General features: G+C 43.0%; 3 protein-coding genes across 7 annotated transcripts; all 3 read right to left on the bottom strand.

The window, feature by feature from the left end:
* Nucleotides 1–1,603: 1,603 nt before the first annotated feature.
* tnni1a (troponin I type 1a (skeletal, slow)) lies at nucleotides 1,604–5,913 on the bottom strand. 2 transcript variants are annotated; one of them, XM_061812887.1, is made up of 7 exons: nucleotides 5,779–5,913; nucleotides 4,298–4,325; nucleotides 3,652–3,798; nucleotides 3,430–3,561; nucleotides 3,179–3,268; nucleotides 2,919–3,095; nucleotides 1,604–1,853 (listed from the first exon to the last, which is right to left on the bottom strand). In XM_061812887.1, exons 3-7 carry the CDS (start codon nucleotides 3,706–3,708, stop codon nucleotides 1,749–1,751), a joined length of 561 nt encoding a protein of 186 aa, XP_061668871.1. In that variant the 5' UTR covers nucleotides 3,709–3,798; nucleotides 4,298–4,325; nucleotides 5,779–5,913; the 3' UTR covers nucleotides 1,604–1,748. The 2 variants fall into 2 exon arrangements, with proteins under 2 accessions (XP_061668871.1, XP_061668880.1); XM_061812896.1 differs by lacking the exon at nucleotides 5,779–5,913 and adding an exon at nucleotides 4,990–5,395.
* Nucleotides 5,914–7,635: 1,722 nt separating this feature from the next.
* Nucleotides 7,636–11,069, bottom strand: phlda3 (pleckstrin homology-like domain, family A, member 3). 2 transcript variants are annotated; one of them, XM_061807735.1, is made up of 2 exons: nucleotides 10,334–11,069; nucleotides 7,636–8,597 (listed from the first exon to the last, which is right to left on the bottom strand). In XM_061807735.1, the coding sequence occupies exon 1, from the start codon at nucleotides 10,800–10,802 to the stop codon at nucleotides 10,362–10,364; it is 441 nt and encodes a 146-aa protein (XP_061663719.1). In that variant the 5' UTR covers nucleotides 10,803–11,069; the 3' UTR covers nucleotides 7,636–8,597; nucleotides 10,334–10,361. The 2 variants fall into 2 exon arrangements, with proteins under 2 accessions (XP_061663719.1, XP_061663714.1); XM_061807730.1 differs by having other exon boundaries at nucleotides 7,643–8,597; nucleotides 10,366–11,066.
* A 2,395-nt stretch (nucleotides 11,070–13,464) lies between these two features.
* Nucleotides 13,465–21,071, bottom strand: csrp1a (cysteine and glycine-rich protein 1a). 3 transcript variants are annotated; one of them, XM_061812927.1, is made up of 6 exons: nucleotides 20,867–21,054; nucleotides 19,288–19,397; nucleotides 18,334–18,502; nucleotides 18,121–18,250; nucleotides 17,937–18,033; nucleotides 13,465–13,870 (listed from the first exon to the last, which is right to left on the bottom strand). In XM_061812927.1, the coding sequence occupies exons 2-6, from the start codon at nucleotides 19,394–19,396 to the stop codon at nucleotides 13,860–13,862; spliced, it is 516 nt and encodes a 171-aa protein (XP_061668911.1). In that variant the 5' UTR covers nucleotide 19,397; nucleotides 20,867–21,054; the 3' UTR covers nucleotides 13,465–13,859. The 3 variants fall into 3 exon arrangements, with proteins under 3 accessions (XP_061668911.1, XP_061668902.1, XP_061668895.1); XM_061812918.1 differs by having other exon boundaries at nucleotides 13,465–14,937; nucleotides 20,867–21,053; XM_061812911.1 differs by lacking the exon at nucleotides 13,465–13,870 and adding an exon at nucleotides 17,145–17,559 and having other exon boundaries at nucleotides 20,867–21,071.

Below are 21,071 nucleotides of genomic sequence, written 5' to 3' on the forward strand. Positions count from 1 at the left end.
TTCTGTGACTTTGTGACTCTGACACATGTACTGTAAAAGCAAGTGCCTTGTTGTCAAAGCAGGGGATATGTGTGGAATAATTCACACAGGAAATAACCCACAAATCTAAAATGCACCGAGGAAGTTCAGAACATGCACAAGAAAGCCGACTGAGAAACAAAATTAATTTTGCACCCATCACCCTGCAGACAAAGTTAAATCAAAGACAGACAGACCATTTGCACTTTCTTAAAGTTGTATTTCAGACGATATGGTGCGTTCAAGATGCAAGTCCTTCAATTTATTTTTGTTTACAGTGTTGGACAGAAGAGTGTTAAGGTTAAACTTATCCAAACAAATCCACATCTCGTTGTTTTAGAGCATTTTAGTTGAAAAAAAAAAAAACTCATTCTTGCACTGTTTATTTTGAATAATTTTACCAAGTGGTCTTTTATTTTGCTGTAATCAGTTTTTAAATGTCCTTTATCATGTGAAGAACATTGTGTTACCTTGTGTATGAAATTCACTGTATAAATACATTTGCCTTGCTTTTGCAGCACATTGTAACATTTGTGTATGGCTTAACACTTCAGGTTTTGACCAGATGCACGATGTGCATTCAACCTTAACAGCAGTATTACACTATACACTTGGTGTACTAAGTTCCTGAATTTGAGTTGTGGCTGTTTTTTTCATCAGTGAGTAGGTTAAAACATTTTGGGAAAATTGTATCATATGTTGAGCTTTTACTACACAGTATGCATTGTACCTTTTTTTTAAATCCCTCATCCATTATGTTCTAAAAATGTAAATGCTCAACACAAATGTTAGAAGAAAAATAACTCGTAAACATGTTCTTTAAACTAACTGAAGTTGGAAAAACAAAAGTCAACGTAATTAAGAACAGAAAAATCCAAAGCTATTATAACATTGGTGATATCACAGGAGGCCACCAAGTTTTTTGTCTTTTGTTTTAATGCAAAACAAATCAAATTCATCAAGAGAATTTTTTTTTTACATGACCTCATTTTTTGACTATTTTGTTGTGTATATTGTGTGCCTTTTTCACAAAACTTTCACTGGTATTTGGAACTGAAAAATGGAGTATTGCACTGTAAAATAGAATCAACTTATGAAGACATAAGTTACTACCATTCAGTTTTTTTTACAGAAGCATAATCCATCCATTTCCTGTGCTGCTTATCCTCACAATGGTCGCGGGAGTACTGGATCCAATCCTAGCCATCTTTGGGCAGGAGGGGAGGTATACCCTGAACTGCTTGCAGGCCAATCGCAGGGCACATAGAAACAATCATTTGTTCTCACTTTCACACTTATGTTATGGGTGATTTATAGTCTTCATAATAATTCTCATAATGATCCTTAGTCCCCACCTTCAAAATGTCATGTATTTTTTACTCTCAAATCCATCCTATGGGCTAGATTGTACCCACTAGTGGGCCTGTTTTGATGCACGGGCCGTGTGTCGGACACACCTGATCTATCACACCTAACCCTATTACCATAGTTTGTGTGTCACTATTGTTTTTGATGGTAAGATGAAACATCACAAATAAAAGTGATTGATTTTATTAGGATGCAACTTCTGTGACTGATCACCACTCCAAAGTTTTCCAATATACAACACCAAAGTCACAAAACTTGTCGAATAATCTTATCATGAAATTACATCAGATGAAGCTGAGAAGTTATGTCTTGTATTAACCGAAGAAACCAAAGTCATTTGTGGAAAAACCCGACGTGGGGGTTCACTGGGAGGAACCTTTGGCAGCGTCGAACATCTTCTTTCTTCCCTCCATGCCTGACATGGCCTCCACATTTTTCCTCCAGTCGCTGTCCTCCACTGGCCTCTTCTGCAAAACACAAACGATTAATAGGTTTCTTTGTCGGGTACAGTCGAAGTGTTTCTAACACATGGCTTATCTAAAGCTCACACGCACACGCAGACACGCCGAACAGAAAGCCCGAAGGCTTCCCCTCTGCTTACAATGGTGTCATTGTCTTGGGTTCCGCTTCCCAGCAGCTCGGCGACCAACTGCTTCGTGACTACGCCTTTCTCATACACGTGAACACGTTGGCATGCACGTCTCCATGCAGGGCATCATTAGCGCCCACATATTCGCTTACTTGTCTGGCTGTGTATGTGCTTTGTTTTTAAACACTGTGAAGTCAATTGTGAGAATATTTTACACATTTGAAGGTTATTACTGAAAACTTTCAAAGACTTAGAAACAGTGTAGTGCTCAATTGTAGAGCTATAGCATTAAAGTTTTTCACCATTTCACTATTCCAGATTTTTTGTGGCGTGAATAAAACTGGGCCTGGTGACTCACTTGAGCACCGGCAGGAATCACCCCTTTCTCGCTGTGGAAGAAATTGAACACCTCCATGTGCATCAGCAGTTATCCGGCACAATTTTGACGTGCAGGTAGCTAGCCATCTAGATATGCCTGCATCCTGTAAATGCAGCTTTTCTTCAGATAGTCTGCTAGCGTTGTCGCATCTGAGTGCCTCGTTGTTGATCTTTAGTTTCTGCACGTCACACCACAGAGAAAGGGGAAATAACTTAGCGATAGCTTGGCTGCTTTAGAGCGCCTCGTTGTTGCGGTGAAAAACGCTGAAAAGTGACGAGCCGCTGGGATGTATTCCCGCCACGGGAGCTTCAAGCTCGATGTACGGTACTGTATTTTCACAGCTCAAATATGTAGACATTTGTAAGCATAAGAATGTTGCCAAATGAAGTGGCATATTTTTTCCCAGGCCTTAGAAGGTATATTTAATTGACAGTTGAGTGGGTCGTGTCCTTCAGCTGACACGCCCACAGCATTTGGGAGTTTTAAAGGATTTTTCACGATTTTGAAGCTTGGTTCACTCAAATTTGGCAGATTCCCGTCACTTGGCAGGGACTTGAGGTGCACCTTCTCCGTGTCCTCTTTCTTGACCGACTTGAGGTTGGCTCGGAGGTCCATGGAGACTTTATGCTTGGAGCCCAGCAGCGAGCGCAGGATGGCGTCGGCGGACACGCGAACACGCCGCAGGGCTGGCCTCTTGAATTTCCCCCTCAGGTCCAACACCTTAATGCTCAGATCTTTAATCTACAGCAGGATGAGAGAAGGACAGGCCCTTCCCGTTAGCAATGTGACAACTTGAGTTTTCCTGACGTGGGGAGTGGACGCACCTCACGTGTGTTGAGCATGACTTTGGCCTCGATGTCGTAGCGCTCCTCATCGACCGCATCGATTTTGGCGTGGAGCTCTCTGCACAGATCCTACATGTTGAAAACACGCATACAAATGAAATGCTATCATGGATGCTTTTCAGCCTTTTGGCTGTTGCCTGAAGTGGAATAATAGCAGTTCTCTTGATTTTGAATGACTGAGGTGTTAATGAAGGGAACATTCGTGCTAGTAGTATCCACGTGCACCAAACCTGTAACTGCGCCACACTCATGTGGCTGATGTTGAGGGATGGAGCTCTCTCGGCCAGGTATCTATGTTTCTCCCTCTCTTTATCGAGGATCTCTTGCTCTAGTTCCTCCTTGGCCTTTGCCACCATCAGGCTCTGAAGAACATATCAAGAAAAAGAGAGAACACCCTGACTCACAAAACACGATATCTGCTGCCCACCTGTGGCCAAAATTTTTTATCCCACCTTGAGCATGAGCTTCCTTGAAGCTGAAATCTTCGGTTTTCTCTGAATGAAGAACATGACATGATGTGACTGCTAATTTGGTTTTGTTGATTATGTCGAGTCGATTGCCTGAAATGTTGTTCCAGTAAGTCAGATCTTACCTCGGGCCTGGAAGAGACAGACGCGGTAGAGAAGAGAAAATGTTTGTTGATAACGCATTTGAAGTTATCAAATGTTGCAGTCGTGATACTCTTAGTACCTGGCTAAATGTATAGTTTAAGTGAGTTATGTGCTGCATATGACGCTAGAAGGTAGCAATGGACTTGGACATTTTGTAAATCAATACTTTAGAAGAATGTTTATGCTATGGATTTTTGGGTCAATTTATCACAATTATGTCCAGATCAGGTATTGATATGTTGTTCGGCAGTTGAGGCATATCCAAGCTTCTTAATGTGTTAATAAAACATGTTAACCACCCACTTCTATTAGAATACCGCAAGAATATCTTGTTTTGACACTTTCTTCTGTCATTTCTAGGTAGAAGATAAACATTCATCGTATAAAAATCCACTTTATTGGCTGTTCATCATTTTGAGCTTAACTGTATGCACGAGTATGCATGCGAGTGAATAGTCTATAATAAGAAGACATTCTCATAACTCACAAATGCTCCGGCATCCTGACGACGGAATCTGATTGGAGGAGAGAGAGCAGAGATTAGACATTTGCAAAACATTCATCGGCAGTTGCCGTGTCACATCATGTTTGCTCAAAATGCATCCATCACCAGGTCACTTATGCACAATTTCACCATCCTGCTGGGTAACGTTCTCTTTGTATGGGCCAGGAAAGCAACATTCAACTTTCTTCTTGCAAGGACAATTGCTAAATATATTTGTCAAAAACGACAGTGCACTAACAAGCTGTCAAGTATACTGGCACATACTCATGATTCAAATTAGGAGGTTAAGCTAAGCTAATAGTTGTCAACATTAGCGGAGAGGTTTTAATAATAATAATAATAATAAGGCAAAGGTTGCAGTGCCGTTTGTTCAAATGTAATTAAAAGCAATATTGAACAGGTGAATAATAACATGAAAAGAAACAATCTTGATCGATTGTGATTATATTTTGTCAAACTTTCTCAAAATGCCGATCAATTGCTGGAACGGGATAAAATTTCGTTTTGTAAAATTTGTCATGTCATTAAATTGTTAAATACTATTGTGTAAAAGAGCTCTTCAAATATGAACTGTATTTTTTTTTTTACCAGTGGTGTGCTGAGCCTTCACAAGAAATGCAAGCAACTAGAAAAAGAAGTTTTTCATGCAACTCCGTTCGATTCTTGGATCTCACCAGTTGTAAATGCTGTTGTTTGTAGTTTTGACCCGATTTTAAATCTCATATCTCCCTCCGTGCTCTGTTCATTTCCCCCCACTGTCCACCAGTCAATGCACAATTTATTTAGTGTACATGGTTCGGCCTCTGCCTGATATGATTTCACCCATTGGCCATCCGTCTCGCTCCGCCCAGGGTCACATCACTGATGCACGCCACACCCTGACGCGCATCAGCCTACTGCTCTGCCGCATTAGGAACATTCCAAACGGATAACTGCGCCTCGTCCAGTTCTGTCCCCTGTCCCTGTCTTTCTCCACGGGATTATCTTGCACAGAGGAATCCCAATGGCCTGTCTCCCCAAATAGACCCAGGGACATCTGATAGACAGCTGTGGAAGGCCATTTGGCCATGAAGCAGAGAAGCCTGGTCCAGGGATTTACCTTCAGTAACTCATAAGATGCTTGAAAACCTCTGAGGTGCAGCCAACATTGCAAAGTAATACGAAAAAAAAAAAAAGCAACCAAAGGTTCAGTGGGTCACATGACAAAGGTCACATCAGCTTGCAGGTTTTGCCCAGTAAACCAGATGATTTTCCAAGGATACAATTGAGGAAATAACATTTATGGGTGACCATTTTAGTACCAATACTATAATTACAACTATGTGTACGTTTTAGCTGTTAAATAAATGAACAATATCGGTTTATATCCCAGTCAGGTACAATTGAAAATATTGCATGCCGCCTTAAAGCTGAAAGAAAACTTAGTCGTCTTAGTATACAATCACATCGTTAAAGGATCTTACCGGTGACAGAAGAGGCAAAGAAGATGCGAGCCCCGAACGACAGACAAGATCAGAGATGAGCACAGCAAGTGGGTGGCCCTCTATTTAACTGCACCTCCCATTATCTCACTTCTCTTTCTGTTTTGTTAGTGGAGGGTATTATTAGTCCCGCCCCCCCACCCCATTTATCTCACTCCCTACTCTTCCTCTGCTCCCTCACCCCACTTCTTTCTCACAGATCCATCTTAATCGAACAGGGAAGAGGTCCGGCTCTCGGACAACCGGCAGTGATGTGATGTCTTGTGAGTTTTACTGACGAGAGATTGTCGAAGACGGTCCTAAAACGTCTTAATGTGAGAGGGAAAACCTGTTGGAAGAGCTCTTCTGCTTGTCCTCATTATGATCTAAGTGCGGATTCACTTATTAATGAGGGTCGTAATTTGACATCTTTTTCTATTGAAAGGAATAAAAATGCAATATATGCGTTCCAGCCATCACAAAACCGAAAACTTGCATTTAATGGTAGTTTTTTAATACACCAATACAGCAAAAACATGTGATAGCTTAAGGGTGCATAACTGCCACCCAACGGTAATTTCTTTCGACTGCAAGGAAACCAATGTGAATTGATGGTGCTTGGATGTTTTGTAGTGAGCGGCCGCCATCTTGCGGTGGGAGTCTGAAGCGCACTTGTATGCTCAAACAAAAAAAGTGACAGCTTGTATCGCCAAAAAAAAAAAATCTCAGGTCACTGTATGTCAAAGTGGATAGCAGGTTAATTGTGTACTTCCAGCGGCCGTCTAGTATAAGAGCATTTCATTGTTCTGTCTGATATGTTACACATGTAGGTAGATGAACAAAGAAACTAATTGTTGAAAATATATGGTTTTTGACACAATGAAATGAAATTAGATCATTTACCGCAGCACACGTGAACATTTTAAAGTTCTTAAAATTCTATGAAATGTGCTATCCATCAAGCAACTACAGGTATTTATTGGTTTTACTACTAGGTCACCGCTTTCTGTTCAAAGGGTTAAGATAAATCCATGATTTGGGATTCTTCAGGATTTTTGTGAGTTTGTAGCTTGGACCTGTATCCCACTAAAATAGATCTGCCCCTGCCTTGAGCTGCTCTCTGCATTCTGAAACAAAAAAAAAAGAGGGAATTCACAGGAAACTGACCATTTATAAAGCAGTTTTAACAGGAGAATCACGAATATGATGTTTACAAAGAACACCTTGCTTGACATGGAGCAGAGTGGAGCAAACCATTTTTCATTCAGAAAGTTAATTACTGTATCTGGAAGGAAGATGAGTAGTAATTTGTTCATGATTTTAGATGTAAATGTTTTATTTGCATATCTAGAAAAGATGATTGCCAGGGGCAACATAACTATGGGGGATACTGTATGTTGCAAACCTCCCCACTTTTTCAACATCCACTCAGCATTGCAGACCCATGTCAAATGTTATTTTCACTGTATGTCGTGGGCCGCAAAAACAAAAAACTAAAAGGAGCGGCAAGCTGCGATTGGCCACCAAGACGTAATTTGGAAACACCTGGATTAGCTAATGACATTTGTCCCATAGCATGTTGAATCCGATCTCGTTCAAAATCAGTTTGAAGTAGTTGTGTGAAACGTTGCCCTGTGGGAACTAAAAAATATCAAGCAGATGCATAAGTGGAAATAGGAGGCCTCTAGTGGTCATCCAGCCAAAAAACAGGACGGTCTCTGGCTAAAAAAAAAAACAATTCTTGTTTGATGTTTCAGACTACAAGTATGAAGCTTCACTTATTAAATGTGATTCCACTGGGCCTTCGCATGTGGCGCCAGCTTAATTCAAAGCCAATGTAGCGTATAAAAAAATTCTGATAAACTTTGAATGGCTCACAGCTTGGATTTTAATTACACTGAACAAAGCGTGTCACTTTAAAAACTCTTCATCCATTCAAGTACGTGCCTGGCTCCATCGCTGGGTGTCTGGTTGCTGCTTCCTTGCTGACTCATGAGGTGTGGCAACAGCTTTGGGGTTTTCCACAGTGTAATGAAAGACGTCCGTGACACAATAAAGCCCCCCCACCCCCAACTCTGACTTGTACTCAGCTGCACAACAACAAACGGACTGTTGATTTGATGACTCGCAAAACATGCTTGAATGAATGACATCCGCTCGGGTTGGCTAATAACCAGCTGATGGTGAAACTGCTGAGTTTGGCGCCTTCAAGGCATTCAGTTCTCTGGTCTCCTGAATGCAGTCTGTGTGCAGTCTGTCCTGAATGCAGCATGAATCCATGTACCTTATACATGTGGTTGGTTACAAGAAATGGAGTTCACTGTTCATAATGACTTATTTATACCATACATAATTTTATTAAATAGAAATTATACAATCAATAAGAGTAAAATTGTTTTTTTTTCCATGTTAACCTTCATACACATGCAAAAATCTTATCAGTCGGTAATGCGGGAATTTCAAATGTCAGTCAAACTTCGTTTTCCCCCATCAGAAGCGAAGACTTAAGACATAAAGTGACTTTAGTCGAGGATCTTTGTGAAATATCAAGGCACACTGGGTGAAAGAATCCAAGCGTCGCTGTCTTGATAACACAGGGTTATCTATCCACATCGTTGGTAACAAAAAAAAAAAATCCATCTATAGAAGTGTTAGATGGACTCCGCATGCCAGCATGAAAAAGTTCATGTAGGAGCTCAATAAGAATATCTGCTACTGAAAAAAAGAGAAAAAAATGTCTCCAACACTTCCACCTCTTTATCCAGTCATTTTGAAAAGCCTGAAGAGGCCTTCTTATTGGTCAATCCCAGGATGTAGAGATGCTGTAACACAAAAAACAAAAAAATGAGCACATGCTTACCAATAATGTATCTATGGCATGTTACAGTAGCTACACAACACTGTTGCCACGGCGTCTAAACTAATTTGGGAACTGGGCTACTGGGATGGCTTAAGGAGCGCCGCCGCAGATTCTTGCGCTGTGAGTCATAGATCAGACTTAAATGCTCCCGTCGCAGACGTGCGAGATTTTTTAGTAAATAACGCTTGTTGTCACGTCTGGCCCAAGAGTTCACACATTTCATTTTCCTGTCTTTATATTGGATAGCTCCAATTTGGAAAGCTGTAATGTAATTTGCCTCTGGTGGCGCAAAGGTTGGACCAAGACTTCGTTGACAATTTAAATGAAGGCACAATTACAGTCACGTTGGCTTCCAGATAACGTTCAAATGTCAAAGTAAAGTCTCCTGGAAACAAGTGTGAGCTTCAAAATACTTGGCAGTCGACTGAAGGAGAGGCCGGCCCATGTTATTATTTTTCCGGTCTTAAATTGCAACTGAATAAAGGCTTGGAGTCTGCCTTTTGCTCCTGCCGGGAAGACTCCTCCCACAGCAGGAGTTACCTGTTTAAAAACATCGGTGTTGTGCGCCACCTCATCGGAAACAACCTGGATGTTTTCATTCTGTCCTTTTTAAGTCATGACGAGCACCTGATTCAACAGGGAAATGAAACCTATTATCTAAGAGGCTGAACATCTTATGACCCGCTGAAGGACTTTTGTTCATCCGGTGTGTTCTCAGCGCTTTGAATTAATGACGACTGGTCTGAATTTGAGTTGCTTGAAGACGCTTCCTGGCTCTTTTGAGCTGACCAATTATGTTTTCATACAAACAAGGGCAATTTTGTACTTTTTCTGATTGATCGAGATCCTCGTCTTTGCCCCCCTGGTTCATCATGTACAACAATGGACCATTTACCTTCTGTATTGATTTACAAATTGGATGGCAGCGCAATGGGTTAGTGGTGAGCACAATTGCTTCCCACTTCTATGATTTGAGGTTTAAATCTCGGCTTCAGCCTGGCTGAGTGGAAATTGTCTGGTGCTTTCAAAGAACATTCGAGTAAACAACATATTGATTCATATACATGTAAACATGCATAAAACACAATAGTAGGCAGACAATACAGGCCAAGATTTCAAAAGGAAACAGTAAATTTGTGAGAAAATGAAGAAATAAGGATCACGATGATTTTGTATATTGCGTAAAGGTAGCGGGGAATATACAGAGCCCTGCTGGAACTAGTGAAAATCTGAGTACATTGCATACAACTAAAAAGGAAAATGTAAACATTGAAAAAACAAGTAAACGTGTTTTCCAACTGCCGAGGCACAAACAGATATATGTATAGTTGCTATATAGCAGTGATACTCAAAGTGTAGTGAGAGTACCATTGGGGTGCGCAGGCTCCCTCAGGGCAAGTTGAGTTAGCCGCTGTTGAGATGAAGTGGTAGAATTGCACTGAAACTACGATCGATTTGTTTTCGGTGGTCAATGGGATTGCTTGGCACCACGATGACAGGGAAGCAGACTTATTTTGTCCACTTTGCCAAGTGAGGAAAATACAACATTGTCAGTAAAAAAATAAAATAAATAACAATAATAATAAAAATGTAATGACTACGTACTTTTGTGGCTACTTATTAGGGTCATTTTCTAAGCCAAAGTAAACAAGGTGAATCAGTACTTTGAGTAAGATTTTGGGGGCCAAGTGCGCCTGCCTGTAACGTAGCTCTCCTGAAGATGCACTCACAGCTCGTGGTCGTCCTCTGTACCGGCGTGCAGGTGCGCACCGGAAATGCGCCTCTTCTTCCCCGTCCGCACGGCTTGGAGGTTCTTGTAACGGACCAGGGCCAGGGCGATCTCCGCGTTCCACGCCGTGCCGTCCTGCGGACAGCGGAAGTCGATCTCCTCGCCGCTGGCCATGACCACGGTGAAGTAGACCAGGTCCCGCTTATACTCCACGCAGTCCACGGTCGCCATGCACTCGAAGGGCAGCTCCTTGGCTCTGGCGCCGGATGTCCAGGCGGCGCAGGGCGACGCAGCGCGGGTTGCGGCGGGACCCGCGCAGCCGCTCAGCCGGAGCCCGTCGTCGGTCAGCACGCAGCGCTTCTTCTTCCACAGCTGCAGGAGGCCGCCGCTGCGCTTCTCCAGCAGCCCGTCTCGCCTCACTGGGACCGGGACAGACATCGACGGAAAGCTCGGACGCCAGAAGGACGCTCACATCCGCATCCCGCGTGGAACCGCCGGCGTGTCTGGCGTCGCTAGCGCGCCGCGCGCTCGCTCAGTGGACGTGTTGGGACATGCCCGGCGTGGAAAAAGCGAGTTCTCCCGCCCACCCCCGCACACCTGCTCGCATGTGCGTGGGGGGCACGCCCTCTTCTTGGTCGTGACTTCCCAACAAAGTCTTCACACGCTACGTCACGCGCTGCCCGTGACCGAAACCAAAGTCAATTGACCCCTCCGTGGATATTGCGCAATCCGCGTCACTGACCAATCAGAGGCCAGAGTTCTGCATAAACCAAAGCCCGTTTTTGCTCCCGGCCTTTTTCTTTCAGACAACATTGCATGGTCCAATATAGGTTAAGTTAGCGTTTTATCGCGTATTTGGGTTATTTAACAAAAAATATGGTTAAGAGGTGTAGTCACGGACTTTGTAATAGTGACGACAGGTATCCTGAAAGGCTAGTTGGTGGAGTTCGATTCGTACCCTTTCCAAAACCGAAGACCCAGTACGAAAAATGCCTCGGATGGATCAAACTTTGTGGAACACTGCATCATCAACTAAATCCATCTAATATCAACCGGAACACATATGTTTGCACAAAGATATGCCCTAAATTTGATTTTTAATACACGTCTCGTATAAATGAATGAGACGTTCTCCGCTAGCATAACACCGCTACGTGTGAACGATTGACACACTTATTCTTTGTTGAGCGATATTTAGCGATGATCGGACTGCACAAACGTGTCGCTTTCTTGCTGGCTCGCGAGCGAAGCTTAACCAGACTGTGTTTGCACGAAGATATGCCCTAAATTTGATTTTTATTCCACATCTCGTATAAATTAATGAGACGTTCTATGCTAGCAAAACACCGCTACGTGTGAACGATTGACACACTTATTCTTTGTTGAGCGATATTTAGCAATGATCGGACTGCACAAACGTGTCGCTTTCTTGCTGGCTCGCGAGCGAAGCTTAACCAGACTGTGTTTGCACAAAGATATGCCCTAAATTTGAGTTTTAATCCACGCACTGGTTTGGTAAACCAGGGGTTGTGGGTTCGTATCCCACTGGGGCCTCCATTCCCTGAGAAGGGTTGCGTCAGGAAGGGTATCCGGCGTAAAAATTGTGCCAAACATATATATGCGTTCATCTGAGATGACACGCTGTGGCGACCCCGAAAGGGACAAGCCGAAAGAAACTTGCTTTAATCCACGTCTCGTATAAATGAATGAGACGTTCTACGCTAGCAAAACACCGCTACGTGTGAACGATTGAAAGTAATCAGAAGCATGGAGTCTCTCTCAGTTAAGAATGTATTGTATTGTATTTGCCATTTTTACTGTTTGTCTTAGGTTAGCGCAGATGGCGTGACGTCACTTCAGGAGGTGTGGTTAAGTGCCCTGTACGGAGGGGTCAATTAAGGTCGGCCCAGCTTTTCCAACGTTGAGCTCCGATAACATTTTCCTGTGACAAAACTAGATGATCTTCCCAACATTTCTTGAGACAGCTCGGTCAACGCCTAAAGTGGCAAAAGCACTCAAAAATCCCTGATGTTTTGGAGAGACATTTTTTAATCAGTTTTTTTGTACTCATGCCCTAATACAGTGATCTCAAACGGCGGCCCGCGGGCCAATTGCGGCCCCCAAGATGATATTTTGTGGCCTCCACCTTATGATGAAAGTTAAATGTGCAGCCCTGAAGATTTATACAAATGGCACTTTTACAGTATTGTGTGGAGAGCTGACGAACCTACCAATAACGGTAGGGTTGTGGCTCGCAGGGGTGTGACAGTCACCAGCCTTGATACAAGTAGAGAAACATTTTTAATTGAAATGTTACAGTGGTGTTGCCATGCAGACTTTCATGAGTAGTTTTGCACACAACTTGTTTACACCAGCTTCCTTGCTTATCTTATTTTGTGCACACACCAAAAAATTAAAGACGTTGTTTTAAATTTCTCATTTAAATTGCGTGCATGTGCTCCGAGGCTGTAGCCCAGCATCAGCTAGAATGTGCCCACAGCGGCCCCAAAGGTGAATTGAGTTTGAGACCACTGCTCTAATACAAACTAATGCATGTAGTAGAAGTACTGTACATTATGTGGTCAACTTGATCATTGCACTTAGAAGTGTTAACATATACTGTACATCTATGCTTACACACATTAAATCCACATAATCACATACACCATGTACATGAATACATATTTTATAGTCTATATATTCTGACAGTTTTAATTGTGGCAGTAGAAAGCAACATGGGAAAGACATGGAAGAGTTCCTTGTCAGATGTCTTGATTGTCCATCTTCCCAGCTTTCTAGAACACAATATTTTCTTACTGGTTGATAGAAGATGACACTAAGAAGCAACTGGTTCCGTTATAAAACTGCAACAGACCATTCTTATCATATAATAAACAGTGACTCTTCTGCAAAAATGAACGAGGTTTTGTTCAGTCCACCGATCTCCTTAAATTTTGATGGAAAAATAGGTTAGGCAGATTTTGGATTGTCCTCCTGATTCACTGATACCCCCGAAAACAAGGAGCAGTCATTAAAAAATCTTGTCTCAAGGAAATGTGTCAAGTGAGTTCTGCTTCACTCAACAAAAGGTGGACCCAAGCACAGAGGCAGGAATTTTTATTATTATTATTTCCAAAGACAAAAACAACAATTAAGGGTCATGGCAAGACATGGAAAAGGGACACAGAAAAACATAACAAACGTCATCAAAACAAAAACACAAATCATGACAGGAATTAAGATTTTTTTGTTCTTAAAATGAATGCGAGGCAGCTGACTGATGTAAAAGCACACAGGATCACGTTTTTCATTGTCATCCCCGCCTTCTTGGTTGCAAGGAAAGTGTGTGCCTGCATTGCGGAATGATGCCGTGGAATTGCCCCGCATGTTTGACATCCTTGAAATGCCTTCCAGGCCGGTGACGCGTTACATTCACGGGTGGATCCAGCCCGAGACTCTCAAAGACTAGAATGCAGTCTTGCCATTGTGACCGTGTCAGCCCAGCACTTTGAGAGGAGGAATGTTTCAAATGAATGGGTGTCACGTCTTCAAACTTGAATACACTTTTAGTACTCCTTGATGTAAAAGATGTGGTTGAAAGATTTAAGATAGGATTATCGGTACCGATAATTCAATACTTTGTCAAAAGTTAGGTAATGTGCATGGAACATGTTAAAAAAAGACATTTCAAATTATTGCTTCACAAAGAATACAAGACAGAGAAATATAGGTATTCATTTTAAATTTAGAAGTATGTAAAGGTAGTGGTCAGACACTCTTTTATAATACTGGACGATTCATGGAATTTGCTAATTGCAGTATCAAAGAGTATCGATGTTAATTTGAGAAACGATTTTAATGTACAAAAATGTGCTATTGATGGTGTAACCGTCTTTGAACAGTGTTGGTGTACGCACACATTATACACTTCAAACATGTTAGTAGAACAGAAATAGCTATTCACATATTCCATATATACTGTATAAATATTGTAACAGCTTTGATGTGTGCACATATTTTATATTACAGGATGTGAGAAAATAATAACCCTGGATTCAATTTTGTGCCATTTTATTTGTAAATGTGTGCTGGTATGACAATTAAGTGCCTCGAATTATTTTTTATGAAAGTCTAATGACCTTGGTTTGATGTGGTCATAAAACAGCTAATCTAAATGTACATTTTGCAATTTAATGTGGTTTATTATTCAGTCCCCACAGCGTTTGGTACACCTGCGCAATCGCACGAGATCTCGTACAAGACTTGCATTATTTTTTGTATTCTTTTGAAAAGATATATTTTACTGGGTATTTAGTATTATGGGGGGGGGGGACGCATGCCACCTTGCTGAAACACATGGACGTAGGTATCATTTTAATCGTTTTCTTGTAGATGATCTCATTAGATTATTTAGCGTAGGTGTGCCTAATGTTGTGGCTGTCCATTTCTGGGTCAGTGTCGTCAATCTGATGCCGTTCGTCTTTGGGTGGTTGCGTCTACTGAGTGAGTGGCAGCGCTCCGGCCCCACCACCGTATCCATACCCCTTTGGACCAAAGTTTTTTGCATAACACCCTGTAGAACACCACAATAGCACCAGAAACAACATATTTTAAACAATGGGACGATATACTCTAATCTACCTATTTGAGTAACTTCATGTGAGAAAACTAAGGTTTTTTTTTTTTAAACATTATTCCTTACAGTGACACATTAGGAGGAATGAGAACACAGTACATTTTAGAAGTTCCAGTACAATCTTTGTTCATTACGACTGATGAATTGCATTTTTCTATCTTCACATGATAGCACCAGTCTTCAGCGATTCTTGAAATTTCTCAGCTGTATGGCTATAAAATACTAAATTTTAAAATTGTTATTGAAAAAGTATACATGACTAAGTTCCTTTTTCATTCATTTAGATAAACGACCCGTCACCTTATTGTGGTGGAGGAGTTTGTGTGTCCTGATTGTCCTAGGAGCTAAGTTGAGTGGGGCTTCATGCCCCTGGTAGGGTAACCCATGACAAACAGGTCATAGGTGAGGGACCAGACAAAGTAATGATGAGGACAAAAATTGGATCTTGGTTTCCCTTGCTCGGACACGGGTCATCGGGGCCCCCCTCTGGAGCCAGGCCTGGAGGTGGGGCTCGAAGGAGAGCGCCTGGTGGCCGGGCCCCACACCCTTGGGGCTCGTCCAGACACAGCCCGACAAGGGAACATTTTTCCCCCTTCCCATGCTTTCACCACCTGTGATAGGGGCTAAAGGGGTCGGGTGCGACATGAGTTGGGCGGTGGCCAAAGATGGGGACCTTGGCGATCTGTTGCCTAGCTATGAATCCATGGACATGGAATGTCACCTCTTTGGCAGGGAAGGAGCCCGAGTTGGTCCGTGATGCCGAAAAGTTCCGACTAGATATAGTCGGACTCGCCTCTATGCACCACTTGGGCTCTGGCACCACTCCTGTTAAGAGGGGATGGACTCTGTTCTACTCTGGAGTTGCCCACAGGGAGAGATGCCGAGCTGAGTATACTTATTGCCCCCCGGCTCGGGGCCTGTACATTTGGATTTAACCCGGTGGATGAGAGGGTACCCTCTTTCCGCCTGCAGGTAGGGGGATAGGTCCCAACTGTTTGTGCTTATGCACCAAGCAGCAGTCCAGACTACCCATCCTTTTTGGAGTCCTAAGAGGGAGTGCTGGAGAACGCCCCCTCTGGCAACTCCATCATTCTGCCGGGGGACTTCAATGCCCACGTGGGCAATGACAGTGAGACCTGGGAGGGCGTGATTGGGAAGAATGACCCCCGATTAGAACTCGAGTGGTGTTCTGTTACTGGACTTCTGTTCTCATCACGGAGTGTCCATAACGAACACAATGTTCAGGTATAAGGGTGTTCACATGTCTACCTGGCACCAGGACACCCTAGGTCGCAGTCCGATGATCGACTTTGTGGTCGTGTCATCGGACTTGTGACTGCATGTCTTGGACACTAGGGTGAAGAGAGGGGCGGAGCTGTCAACTGATCAGTTGGCTCCAATGGTGGGGAAAGATGCCAGTCCGACGTGACAGGCCCAAATGTATTGTCTGGTATGGTATGGTCTGCTGGGAACGGCTGTCAGATTCCCCTGTCCGAAGGAATTTCAACTTCGACCTCCAAAAGAACTTCGCTCACGTCCCGGAGGAGGTGGGGGAAATTGAGTCCGTGTGGATGATGTTCCGCTCCTCCATTACTGAGGTAGCCGACCGGAGATGTTGCCGTAAGGTGGTCGGTGCCTGTCGTAGCGGCAACCCACGAACACGTTGGTGGACACCAACAGTGAGGGATGCTGTCAAGCTGAAGAAGGAGTCCTATCGGTCATTTCTGGCCTGTGGGACTCCCGAGGCAGCTGATAGGTATCGGCTGGCCAAGCGGAATGCAGCGTCGGTGGTCGCTGAGGAAAAAACCTGGGCATGGGAGGAGTTCGGTGAGGCCACGGAGAACGACTTCAAGACGGCTTCGAGGAAATTCTGGTCCACCGTCCGGCGTCTCAGGAGGGGGAAGCAGTGCACTGTCAACACTGTGTACAGTGGGGACCTCAACTCGGGATGTTGTGAGTCGGTGTGGAGAATACTTCGAAGACCTACTCAATTCCAACAACACACCTTCCCACGAGGAAGCTGAGTCTTGGTGCTCTGAGGCGGGCTTTTCTATCTCTGGGGTTGAGGTCACTGAGGTGGTTAAAAAAACTTCTTGGTGGCTAAGTCGAAAGGCGAAGCTTCCAATTTACCAGTCGAACTACGTTCCTGTCTTCAACTATGGGCATGAGCAGTGGGTTGTGACCGAAAGAACAAGATCCCGGATACAAGCGGCCAAAATGAATTTCCTCCCCAGGGTTCTCCCTTAGAGATAGGGTGAGAAGCTTGGTCATCCGGGAGGGGCTCAGTGTTGATTCGCTGCTCTTCCGCATTAAGAGGAGCCAGATGAGCTGGCTGGGGCATCTGATTCGGATGCCTCCCGGACGCCTCCCTGGTGAGGTGTTCCGGACATGTTCCACCGGAAAGAGACCCCGAGTACGACCAAGGACATGCTGAAGAGACTATGTCTCTCGGCTGGCTTGGGAACGCCTCAGGATCGAGAGCTTCCAGAGCTGGAAGAAGTGGCTGGGGGAAGTGAAGTCTGGGTATCCCTGCTGAAACTACTCCCGGCGCGACCCGACCTGGAAAAGCGGTAGATAATGGATGGATGGATAAACAAAAACTTTTCCCAGTCACATGTAAGTTTCATATGAATTGATTGACATCCTCACGAAATTGTTCTCGATACTACGCGAGTTTGGTCGTATGTGTGCAACAAGATATACAGTACAGTAGTTGACAGAGTGAATTGAATGAATTCTGTGATTTTCTTGCCGGAGAGTAGGTCCGCTTCAGATATGGCGCCCTCTGCTGCCTCTTTATGTTCATAACATTTCTGCTTTGCGACCTTGCATAACTTCTATGATGCCAAGTTTTGAATGCGTGTGACACTAGAATGTTCAATAATATCCCCAACAGATTTTAAGAAAGGGTTTTATATATATAATCTTGCTGTTACCTTTGCAGTATATTTCTCCGTCCTTGTCAGCAAGTGTGGTGGACTCAAGGCCCTTACCGCATGAGGCGCAGCGGAAACAGCCAGTCTTGTGCCATGACTGCAATTAAATAGAAGGTCAAATTATTACAGTGTTTTTTTTTTGTTTTTTTTTTATTGCAAGCACACTACGTGTACTTTTTCTTACACTGCCAGCTCCGATCACTTTCTCCGCAGCGTAGACGGCCTTGCCGCAACGAGGGCACTTCTCAGACCCTCCAAATTTCTGAGCTAACTTGGATGCGTTCGGGTTGGCGGTGGGGCGATGAGGTGCAGGTCTGAGTGGGGAAAAAGGGCGTAACATGTGACTGTAAGGCCTGAACAGATATGAGAATTGTACAGCTTGTGGGGTAGGACTCACTCTTGGTGGGTGATACCCTGACCTTCTCCTTTGTCCATGTTCAGGGTGCCGGCTCCAACACCGTAACCGTAACCCTTCGGCCCGTACTTCTTGCTGTAACATGCCTTGCAGTAGAGTTCATCCAGATGTACGGCAACAGTTGTACTGTCCAAGCGCTTCCCACACACCACTAAACAGATGCAGACAACAACAACAAAATAAAAATCTTACATTTGAAGGTGCATGTGAGCTTTGAGGTCATTTGTGTGGACTCTATATTCCTTTTATGGTACAGTTATTTGTTTTCATTTAAATTCCAAGGGAGGAATGTAATAGTCTGACAAAAAAGCACAAATAACGTCATCGCATTTCTGTCTGTGTGAACCGCATCGGGAAAATTCTTTCACTTGTAACTAGGGAGTCAAACATTTGGTGCAAAGATTAGTCAACATGATTTGAGGGGCCCAATGATGTTTCCATGCAATTGCTGTGGTAACATTAAGCTGACCAGTTCAAGGTCTTGTCTGTGTTATGCCCAGTGAGATAACTTCTGAAAGGATGGAAATGAGGTGGCATACCCGTGCCAATTTTTAAATTCCAATCAGTTTCTTTCAGTTCCAATTCAAAAGCGGAGTATGGAAGTAAATATGTGCCACCATGATTTGAATTGCCACAGAAAACAGGATTTGAATTGGAAATGTAAAGCAATCACATTTTCAATAGTTGCACAGCAATTACCACACTGTAGATGGGAAACCTAGACGGCCGAATTTAAATGGAACAAATGCAATTAAAACTAATCGTATGCAATGCGTATGAAAACTCAGAAGTGTTTATAGTAGAACAGGAGCACAGTGTATAAATAGCTCGAGTCTTCGAGTTTACAGATTGAATTTTCACCATATGTACAGCACGTGTCCTAAAATCTTCCCACTTCAATTGTCAGGAGCAGTAGTTAGTAAGCAGTTAACTCACAGCACACAAAGCAGGACTTGTGGAACCTCTGACTGTCACAGAGTACCTCCTCTGCAAAGTAAACGGTCCTCTTACAACGCCCGCACTGGTTTCCTCCTCCTAAATTCATCCTTCTCCAACAAATGCATGCACGAACACAGAAAGTTTGTTTAGTGCTTTTTCATTTAGCTTACAAAAATGGGCACAACTGTAGGAAAGACTGTGGACAAGAGAAAAACAAATGTAATGGGAGACTTTTGTATTCCATGTTACTACACATAACTTTTGTCTGGCTGAGTCTAGTTCTTATAATTTCACTGCTGCCAGTTGGCGGTGGTTCTCACGCAAGATCGATGGGCCAAAAGAGCTCCACTAACGGCTTGGGTGGAAAATGGTTTTAAAAAAATAAAACTTATAATATGAGATGTGAAGTAGCTTGGCGTCCTGCCTGTATTTTGCTCTCAAGGCGCAATGACTTTCACTTCTTGTCTTTCCACATCCGCGCTCCTTCCTAGGGAATATATCCATCCCATCTCATTTCGTCACTCTATTGTTCGGTCTGCATCATTGTCCAGCAGGCTGACTACAATTGAGGGGATCTCTATTATTCTGCATCATTTGGATTCGATTTAAAATGATGTCATTCTGTTGTCATTATGGTTGATGGCAATGTTGTATTTCACAAATTCCTGCTCTTAACTAACCTCTTAACCTTAACTAAAATGTTAAATGTCAAAATATTAATCTAACTTTAATTGCAGTTCTGTGTTTGTGTGGCCTTATATTTGTGAATTAAGTACATAGTTCATTCTTTTCATTAAATGACATTAATATCATCGGATATAATTTTTTAAATTTTTGTGACATTGAAATTCTAGAAAATTACTCTCAAATGTAGTACTGATACTAAGAAACCCAGGATGGTAAATATGAGCATAAATAAATAAAACATTAATTAAAAAAAACAGTCAAAAAGTGTTTACTATTTTTATAATAGCATTTAAAACTTAAACGTCACAAACTTTGATGAATTTGAACTGCAAATAAAATAAAATGGAACAAAAGTTTAAAAAGTTTCATATATTCTCTCCTGTTACAAAAATATTATATTTTGTCGTTTAGCCTTTGATGTCTTCCTACTTTGCTCCTCAACAAAGTCTCACTTTTTTTTTTTTTTACTCGTTTTGTTTTGCACTTGCAAACCACCATAAATGGGAGTTCAAAGACTAGATTTTTATCTTATGACTGTTGAACCAACGTCACTCCAGAAATGGGTTGGGACATAAGTCACAGGTTTAGTGTGAGGGATAACAACAAGGTAAAAGTTACCAGTGAGCATAAACACTGGCTGTCTCTCCCACATATATTCAAGATGTGGCTGCCTGGGACCGATTCTGAACTTCAGCTCTCCTGTTTTGTTACTTTTTAAGTATACAGTACATCCTAAACCAAGCCAGCACCTGTAATGTGAAGTCTAACAAGGCTTTTTCGTATGGCTGCTGGCCCAACTTGAACCAAAAAGGGCGTTTGCCCGTCATGCCTTTGCAAGCAAATACGGTGAGATGAGGAAATAAGCATTACAAGGTGAAGCGTTCCATACCTGCAGTTCTTCTCCGTTTCAAAGACAGCTGAAAGTCCGATTCTGAATAATCAGCCGAGTAGTACTGTTGCGGCAACTTCCTCTTTTGAAAATCTGCTGCGAGGGAAGGGAGGTGCTTCTCCTGTTGCCGCTTCAGCTGAGTTCAGGAAAAGGGAATTTGTGGCTGAGTGTCTGAGGGAGGGGCAAAGGAATGAGGAAGGAACCT

Source organism: Syngnathoides biaculeatus, chromosome 2 (genome assembly GCF_019802595.1).
Source record: "Syngnathoides biaculeatus isolate LvHL_M chromosome 2, ASM1980259v1, whole genome shotgun sequence".
NCBI classification, from domain to species: Eukaryota; Metazoa; Chordata; class Actinopteri; order Syngnathiformes; family Syngnathidae; genus Syngnathoides; species Syngnathoides biaculeatus.

What these genes read in the sequence shown, in the direction of transcription:
- tnni1a (XM_061812887.1), bottom strand. Translation starts at nt 3,708, where the DNA reads ATGTTCTTCATTCAGAGAAAACCGAAGATTTCAGCTTCAAGGAAGCTC. An exon ending in CAAGGAAGCTCATGCTCAAG is followed by an intron (nt 3,562 to 3,651) that starts GTGGGATAAAAA and finishes TATGTTCTTCAG; the next exon opens with AGCCTGATGGTGGCAAAGGC. An exon ending in TGAGTGTGGCGCAGTTACAG is followed by an intron (nt 3,269 to 3,429) that starts GTTTGGTGCACG and finishes TTCAACATGTAG; the next exon opens with GATCTGTGCAGAGAGCTCCA.
- phlda3 (XM_061807730.1), bottom strand. Translation starts at nt 10,802, where the DNA reads ATGTCTGTCCCGGTCCCAGTGAGGCGAGACGGGCTGCTGGAGAAGCGC. An exon ending in ACAGAGGACGACCACGAGCT is followed by an intron (nt 8,598 to 10,365) that starts GTGAGTGCATCT and finishes TTTGTGTTACAG; the next exon opens with CATCTCTACATCCTGGGATT.
- csrp1a (XM_061812911.1), bottom strand. Translation starts at nt 19,396, where the DNA reads ATGAATTTAGGAGGAGGAAACCAGTGCGGGCGTTGTAAGAGGACCGTT. An exon ending in AAGTGATCGGAGCTGGCAGT is followed by an intron (nt 18,034 to 18,120) that starts GTAAGAAAAAGT and finishes ATTTAATTGCAG; the next exon opens with TCATGGCACAAGACTGGCTG. An exon ending in CGGAGAAATATACTGCAAAG is followed by an intron (nt 17,560 to 17,936) that starts GTAACAGCAAGA and finishes CCGCTTTTCCAG; the next exon opens with GTCGGGTCGCGCCGGGAGTA.